This window comes from Mastomys coucha, unplaced genomic scaffold (genome assembly GCF_008632895.1).
Source record: "Mastomys coucha isolate ucsf_1 unplaced genomic scaffold, UCSF_Mcou_1 pScaffold18, whole genome shotgun sequence".
NCBI lineage: Eukaryota > Metazoa > Chordata > Mammalia > Rodentia > Muridae > Mastomys > Mastomys coucha.
Window position 1 is genome coordinate 108,222,232 of NW_022196900.1, and position 8,170 is coordinate 108,230,401.

The 8,170-nt window shown below is 50.1% G+C and overlaps 2 protein-coding genes across 3 annotated transcripts in view; both read right to left on the reverse strand.

The window, feature by feature from the left end:
* Positions 1-9: 9 nt before the first annotated feature.
* On the reverse strand, positions 10-2,195 carry LOC116097030 (cortistatin-like). Its single transcript, XM_031379495.1, has 2 exons — positions 1,287-2,195; positions 10-234 (listed from the first exon to the last, which is right to left on the reverse strand). Exons 1-2 carry the CDS (start codon positions 1,410-1,412, stop codon positions 25-27), a joined length of 336 nt encoding a protein of 111 aa, XP_031235355.1. The 5' UTR covers positions 1,413-2,195; the 3' UTR covers positions 10-24.
* Positions 2,196-3,323: 1,128 nt separating this feature from the next.
* The window catches only part of Cenps (centromere protein S), a 12,424-nt gene continuing 7,577 nt past the window's right edge, over positions 3,324-8,170 (reverse strand). The window contains exons 4-5 of one of the 2 annotated variants that reach the window (XM_031379493.1): positions 5,028-5,094; positions 3,324-3,791 (exon numbers count right to left, since the gene is read on the reverse strand). In XM_031379493.1, coding sequence (XP_031235353.1) covers positions 3,654-3,791; positions 5,028-5,094 — 205 coding nt within the window. In that variant the 3' untranslated portion in view covers positions 3,324-3,653. The remainder of the gene's footprint in view (positions 3,792-5,027; positions 5,095-8,170) is intronic. The other variant, XM_031379494.1, reaches the window with a different exon arrangement.

Sequence of the window (8,170 nt, forward strand, 5' to 3'; positions counted from 1 at the left end):
CACGGGGCGGGGGCCAGGGTGGGGTTACTTGCACGAGGAGAAGGTTTTCCAGAAGAAGTTCTTGCAGGGCTTTTTATCCCGGTGTGTGGGATGCTGGGGGAGTGGCTTTTCTTGCCGCTTAGACAGCTCTGGGGTACCCCCTCCGACGGGGGTGCTGGAGCTGGCTTGAGAAGCCCACTCGTGCCACCAGGCCAGGAAAGTCAGAAGGCCGGTCCTCCTCCCCTCTGCGGCATCCTGCAGTTTTTAGAGAAGCAGATGACGAGGAGAGAAAAGCAACCTCTGAACTCACTCATTGTTAGGAGATGCTCGTCCCTCCCTCTCAGAGAGCAAGCTGCTCCTTAACAAACCACATCCCCTCAAAGACCCAGTCAGAACTCTAGAGAAACTGCTCTGCGGAGGGAAACAGACCAGTCGAAGGAACAAAGCTAATTTTATCAGGCACGGGAGCAGAGGCCTTTGGCCTCAGCACTCAGGAGGCAGAGACAGACAGACAGATTACTGTGAGCTTGGGCTAGCCTGGGCTACACACAGTGAGACCTTGCCTCAAAAACAAATATAAATGGTTGTTACTTCTACCTTATACTCTTTGGCGTGGTCCTTAGCTATGAGACCAGGAAATCTGCCCAAATGACTGACAGCTGAGAGGCCCTGGGCACACAGGCTCAGTTAGCTTGTTTCCACCTTCAGCCATCCTCCCGGATGTTCAGAAATCAGAACAGACTAAGACACTAAGTCTGGTCCTTCTCTGAAGCTCCTTGGGAAGCTCCGAGGAGCATCCTGATGATAAATGACCCTTCTGAAACACATCTGGTAATCTCCAAGAAAAATCCATTTTTAATGGTCAACTTTATGTACTCTTTCTTGGAACTTTTTCAAAATGGAAAAAAAGAGAAAGTAAATCATTGGATGAAATTATAAATTTACACCATGGAGAATGCGAGGATAGGAATTATTTGAGCAAGTGAGAGCATAGCTGTGTATATAAATTAAGGCTCTGGGAGTCTGTGTGACCAGCAACGGCAGCAGCCGGTGAAGCACTGTGACAGCCAGAAGCAATCCCTGTCTCCGAGTCTTGCCAAAGCAGACACCAGCAGAGGAGTCCCTAGACAGACACAGGCTAAGAGAACTGAGGGCTAATGGGGACCAAGGGTCTGAATGGGCATTGTAGACACACACACACACAACACAGAACACATCATGCAAAGGCAGGGCAACTTACTGGGTGGTCAGAATTGTAGAGGCAAACTGAGCGGGCTAGCCTGTGGAAGAGTGGGGACTGTACTCACCACACTGTCCTGGCCAGTGGGCCCACTCTCCAGGGGAAGGGCGGAGGCTGCGATCCCCCAGAGGAGCAGCAGCAGCAGCAGCCCGAAGGCTGCCGGCCACTTGCCTCCTGTGCTGCGGCCACCCATGCTCCTTGGAGGTCCTGAGGTCTGTGCTTTGTGGATGAGGGTCTCTTCTCTGGTGTTTTAAGCTCTACCACCACCTGCTTGGGGGTCTGCACACGTCCATTGAAAACTTGCACGCCTCTCCACACTCATGCAGTGACGCACAAGCCGGAGCAATCAGCTCTCACAGAAACCCTTTGTCGGATTGCATTTAGCCCCTTAATTAAAGGCTCAGGACTTCTCCTGTGTTTGGAGTGAGTCTGCTCTTATTTTAGCACACGTGCGCACTTGCTCTGCGGAAGTTGTGCTTGCTTGTGATTGTGCCTACGGCAAGCAGGAAGCCACGAGGACAAAGCCGAGTGATTTAACAGAATATGAAATCAGGCCTGGATAAAGAGCTGAAGATGTGGGATCTCACCCATATGAAAGCAAGACTGCGTGCTGGGATGCAGCTCAGCCCAGCACGTGCCGACCATGGTCCCATCCCCAGGAGCTAAAAACAAGCATGTCTAAATCTGCTAGGAGCGGTAGAAACCAGGTGCAGTGAAGGCCCAGGGACACGGGGCTGCACCAGTGTTCACCAGGTCACAAGGAAGGACGAACCAAGAGCTTGTCCCAGACTGTCCTCTGCCCAGGACCAGGCCTTTGACTCACTGAAATATAGATGCGGATGCAGAAGAGAGATGGGACCAAGGGCCTTTTGCATCTCAGCGACATGGACACTGTCCTCAGCATCTCTGTGACATGCGCACTAGCAGAGCTCGTGGTCTAGGGCTTTCCAAACTTCCCAGGTCAGCAAGCAGTCTGCACATTTCTTTTAAAAAAAAGATAGAAAGAACCAAAAAAAAAAAAAAAAGATAGATAGAGCCAGGCGGTGGTGCCACACGCCTTTAATCCCAGCACTTGGGAGGCAGAGGCAGAGGCAGGCAGGCGGATTTCTGAGTTCGAGGCCAGCCTGGTCTACAGAGTGAGTTCCAGGACAGCCAGGACTACACAGAGAAACTCTGTCTCGAAAAACCAAAAAAGAAAAAAAGAAAAAAGATAGAAAGAAGCGAGGCCAGGAAGACGGTTCACTGAGCACTTCACTTGCAATACAAGTCTGGTAACCTGCTCCTCCACCCGGGAGCCCAGGTAACGGTAAAATGTAAGCACACACTGGTCCTAACACACGTGACCCACACTCCGCTGTAGCACACATGTGCCGCTCTGCCCATCATAGACACCAGTGTTTGGGTTTTGTTTTGTTTTGTTTAGATCTAGGAGTACAAGTCGATAGAGGGCCAAGGGTAAGGGCTGCCTTCTTGGTTACAGTCACTTCCTGAGAAGCCTGGACTTGGCCAGCTGACAGTCCACTACCCAAGACAGTGACGAAGTCCTGGGCCACCCCCTGGCTCCTCCCCAATAGTCCTAGGTTAGGAATTGTGGGGACAGGAGGGACAGACCCCCCATAGCTAGACAGACCTGAAAACCCATCTCAGACACTTAGAGAACAAGATCCAAGGGAGACTCACGACTGAAACAAAGCAACTCAAAGTTGGCTCCTTCCGAAAGTAAAACCACGCCCCCTCAGAGACCTTCCTGAGGTGCCCTCCCCCATCACGGATGAAGCTCAGGCCATCAGGCTTTGCCTTTACCCAGTGAGCTATCCCGCTGGCCCCAGAGATCCCCCTGCACCCCTACCACTCCATAAGGGAAAGAGAGCAGGCCCTGCACACCTCACAGCTTTTGGGACACAGTGACAGTAGAACAGGGACGCTCCAGACTTTCCCTTCAAGCAGACCTCTCCTCAGGAGGGCCAAGGCTTAATTACAATTGCTGGAGAAGTCACATAAAACTGTGCTTCTGAAATCACCTCTGAAGAGTAAGAAACTTCATCCCCAAAGGCCACTTTGTCCTGGCGATGGAGAGGCTGAGAGCTGAGACCACAGCAGCCGGAGCCAGCAAACACAGCTTTATTCACCCTTCCATAAGCTCACCCCACAACAGCCAGCACGTCTGACTGCTAACCCATTTTACCAGTCACTAAGTCACGGTGTGCCACCCAAGCGCAAGCCTTTCGCGTGCCAGGTAAAGCATAGGGGTGGCTTTGCAGGAATTCCCAGCTTTTAAGCTTCTGCCGAGAATGAGAATGACTTCAAACAGGCCGAATGGAAAGCTGCCCATCCGCTTGGGATCTTTCTTAAGAATGTCTGTACTTATCCCTGCGGCCAACCTCGTGGGGTGCACTGCTTCCCGCTGAAAGCGCCCCTTCCAAGTGGCCAGGGCTCAGCTTTCACTGCCCAGCTCTTCAGTACCCAGCTCCCTAGAGCTCCTGTTTTCATCCTCCGTCTTTCTTTTCTTCTTGGCCTTTCGTTCCAGGTTAAGCTGGGCAATCTCTTCATTCTTCTCTGTAATGTATTTCAGCTATGTATATATACAAAAAGCAAAACTATATTTAAGTCTTTAAATATGTCTATAAACCATTTTACAGACCTTAAAAAAAAATCACAGTAACTTATACCTTCTCCAATATTCCAAAAGAACTGGATGTAAACCACTGACTGAGCCATCTATTGAGCACTAACTATCGGAGACGTGGAGACAGACATAGTACAGAGTCAAATGCCCGGCCTGGTGGAGGGGGAATCATGGGAAGGGCGGAGACCAGGCAGGATGGCTGTGCTCCAGATCTGCTGGCAGCCACAGCCAGGTGACACTGGCACCTCAAAGTTTCAAGTGTCTTCACCTAGAAAATGACTGCTTGGTCAAAATGACTCTTGAGATGTGAAAAAATAGAAATCATGCTCTCTTCTGCATAACCAGCCTTGTGGCCTCCCGGCCACCCTGGCCACCAGAACTGTGGGTATGGCCTGCCTGCGGGGGAAGGGGTAGCACACCTGTAAACCAGGCTCCCAGGATGGTGACACAAGGAGAAGAATCTCATGTTCAAAGCCTACCTGATTTAAAAGTCAAGTTCAAGACTAGCCTGTATAATTTAGCATGACTCTGTCTCAAAACAAGAAATGAGGCTGGAGAGATGGCTCTGTTAACCTCTGGTTAACAGAGGACCCAGGTCTGATTCCCAACACCCACATTGTGGCTCAGACCACCTGTTAACTCCAATTCCAGGGTATCTGAGACGATTTTCTGACCCCCAAGGACACCAGGCAAGCAAATGGTATACATGTATACATACAGGCCAAACATTCATACACATAAAATAAAATAATAAGCTTTACAAACAAGAAGCAGACAAGGGGGTGGGTGGACACACAGCCATGGATCTCATGGAGAAGGCCCTGGCTCTGGGGTAATGGTACCGTAGGTACCACAAGGACGCCATTCCCAGAGACTAACCCATGCCTAACCTGTGACATCACACTGTAAATGAATCACGGGACCAAGATTTTGAGATATTACAAAAAAGGTAAATTATGGAATCCAGAGAGAGCTGATTAGAAATTTTCAAATTGGCTTCGCGAGATCCATCATAATGAAAGGAGAACCATAAATTACAGCAGGTCTGAACGGCTCGACCATCTCTAGTGTTAATGCAAGGTGCCCTGAGGAATAACCACGCGCCTTCAAGTGATTAATTGGGAATAATGCATTCCTATTCCATCTGGTGGGGCAGTAGAGAGAGGGAAGAAACCGGCTCACCAGTGAATTACTCCGCCTCGCTAAGAGCTTCACGTCTTCAGTGGTGACTGTACTTCTTTTGGCGTGCCTGCAGAAAGGGCAGAGGCAAGTCACAAAACATTCGGTCACAAAACAGTCTGCATGAAACATAAAAGTTCAGGGATGAGCTCCCGATGAGCAGAGGCGCCTAAGTGGCCATCTCTGCATCAAGCAGCATCCAGAGTAGAATGAGTGAGGTGACGAGCCAAGACACCAACCCCACAGAGGACAGCGAAGCCAACTGTCCACTGGGCAAGCAAGGCACATGCCTCCCGCCGGTGCCTCGTATCTGTGCCAGGCTTTTTGTTTGTTTGTTTGTTTGTTTTTCGAGACAGGGTTTCTCTGTGTAGCCCTGGCTGACCTGGAACTCACTCTGTATACTAGGCTGGCCTCGAACTCTGAAATCCACCTGCCCCTGCCTCCCAAGTGCTGGGACTAAAGGCATGCGCCACCACCGCCTGGCCCATATAGCATTCTTAATAAAAGATTTCAAGGCCGGGTATGGTGACATATGCCCTTGATCCCAGCATTCCAGAGGCAGAGGCAGGTGAATTTCTGAGTTCCAGGCCAGTCGGGGCTACACAGTAAGACCTTGTCTCAGAAAATAAAGAAGATTCAAATCCTAAAAACTATTTCCAAAGCCAGGCGGGGTGCTGCACGTGCACCCCCAGCACTTGGGAAGCCATCTTCAGACACCATCGTGTTGGAGGCCAGCATGGACCATACGTAATCCTAACCTGTACCCTGAACAAGTAAATAAAAACTAATACAACTACTAAAAACTCTGAAGATGTCCATGCTAAATATTCCCAAAGTTTCCAGTGGGGCTGATTTTGAATTGAAGTCTATTTTGCAGTAGGAATGGTGTTACAAACACCGATTAAGTTGCCACATCAAGCTACAAAAACTGTTTATGTAGTGGTACTGGCAACTGACAAGCTCCACCACCAAGCTACGGCCCATCCCCCAGAGACTACCTCAAGGTTGGAAGAATTTTTTTTTTTAAGACAGCCCAGGTTAACCTGGTACTCGGGTGTAGTTCTCAGGGAGATCCACCTGCGCTGCCTCCCTTGAAAGCCTACACTACTATATACACACTACCTTTGAGATGGGACTTTGTTCCACAGCCTGGCAGCCCAGGCTGGCCTGGGCTTTGGTCCTCTTGTTGGCCTCTGAGTAGCAGTGAGAAGCCACAGGAGCTGTCAGAGGAAACTGATTCCCTTTAAAGGAATCCTTGTCCTGCCAGGATCCTGGGGAGGGAGGGGCAGGAGACAGATCTACAGCGCTGTCTGTACTCAGCCTTGGGGAAGAGTGTCAGGACCAAGCTCGGCAAAATCTTCCACTGAGACTAGTGTCGCTATACCAGGGAGAGGCTCGGCGACCCATGCCTGTAATCACAGCACTCGGAAGCAGAGGTCACACAGCACAATACCACCTTAAACTCACTTTCCCTATGCCTCAAAAAAAAAAAAATCACACTTGAAACTGGGTTCTGGGCCAGGCGCACGCCTTTAATCCCAGCGCTTGGGAGGCAGAGGCAGGCGGATTTCTGAGTTTGAGGCCAGCCTGGTCTACAGAGTGAGTCCCAGGATAGCCAGGGCTACACAGAGAAAAAAAAAAAAGAGAAACTGGGTTCTGGGAACCTCCTTGCAACCCCTCCCCCACCCCAGTCAAGCTCTCAGGAAGCCAAGACAGAGGACATCAGGTACAGAAGGCAGCAAGACTTCCTACACAGAGGAGAGGCCTCCAGCAGTGAGAGCTTGCCACGCCCACTCAGTGAAATCTGCGTGTCAGACTTGAAGGCTTGACCACAGATCTGAGGCATACAGCTTCAAAAGAAGCTAGTCTCCTGTGACCTTTTGGCATTCCCTAACTCAGAGGTGGCCCAGATCTGTCCTTGCGTTAGTTGATGGAAGGTCTCAAGTGCTAGGTGCCCACCAAGATATGATTTACTAGCAGCTAAACAAAATTAGACGTTGCTCTCTAACCTTCATCAACTTTCCAACATCTTAGCTGAACCCTGGCTTGGAATTTCGTAGGGAATGTTAAACATTCGGACTAATTGCCTCCGGCATTGTTTGGAAGAGCGTGGGGAGGTCAGTTGAAGTTTACTGAATAGAAGTTGACTAGGGCAAGGTCAACTAGATTCCTCATTTTCAGTCACTTAACCAGCTAAACTACTCCCAGGGATTAGAAGAATGGGACCCCAGGGGCATCTCTCTGCAAACTCAGATTAGCATAGTTGGGCATTTACTAAGAGTGGCCTGGACCTTGAGCCCATCCTTAGTGTGTTTGAGAGCCCTGGAGTGTGTGTGAGAGCTGCGCTGTGAGGCATTTGAGCCTCTACCCTCCTGCGTCAGTAGCACCCCTGGGCTCAGCCGAGCCTGCACTGCCTGAGCACTCTGAGGGGGTGGGGGTGGGAGTAGTGTGTGTGTGTGTGTGTGCGCGCACACGCGCGCGCGTTTAGACCCATTGTGTTTCAGATGGCCTCAGAAGTACTTTGACCTCTGAGCCACCTGACTTTTTCTTTTGTAATGACCATAATGGTCTGATGCCTAATTTTAAGAATATACATTCAGATCCTGCACTTCCTTGTGTCGTGTCTGCCATTTTTTTCAATCGCCGACTCGCCCGCCTAATTACTGAGACCCCGATTTCTCCCATGAGTTGAGGGATCACCAAGGCTCCCCGGTCTGTGACAAGAGCTGGTTTCAGATTCTAAAGGAAGGAGAGCTGGGATGGATGACACGGGCTCTGTAGCTCAGTGGTGGGACACACCTGACTGCCATTCACAAGGATCCAGGTTCAGTCCCCGTATGCCTGCTGCCCCTCAACTCCAAAATCAACAACCCCGCTTATCTGAAAGCTTAACAGGTTACCACAGTAAATATTTCTATTATCTTCCTCATTGTATATTTGAATGCTGGGCATTTAACCCAAGGCTGTCACATCTTTTGTGCTAACCATGTCTGTCACCAAACTACTAAAAAAATTTATTCCCAGGCGGTGGTGGCACATGCCCTTAATCCTAGCACTTGGGAGGGATTTCTAAGTTTTGAGGTGCCACGCACACTTGCGTGATGGCGGTATTTGAGGCGAAAACTTCAAGGAAAGTCAGCCTCCTG

Excerpts from the sequence above, each read along its gene's own strand:
- LOC116097030 (XM_031379495.1), bottom strand. The coding sequence starts at position 1,412 with ATGGGTGGCCGCAGCACAGGAGGCAAGTGGCCGGCAGCCTTCGGGCTG. Across the intron at positions 235-1,286 it reads CCACTGGCCAGGACAGTGTG|GATGCCGCAGAGGGGAGGAG; the intron begins GTGAGTACAGTC and ends TAAAAACTGCAG.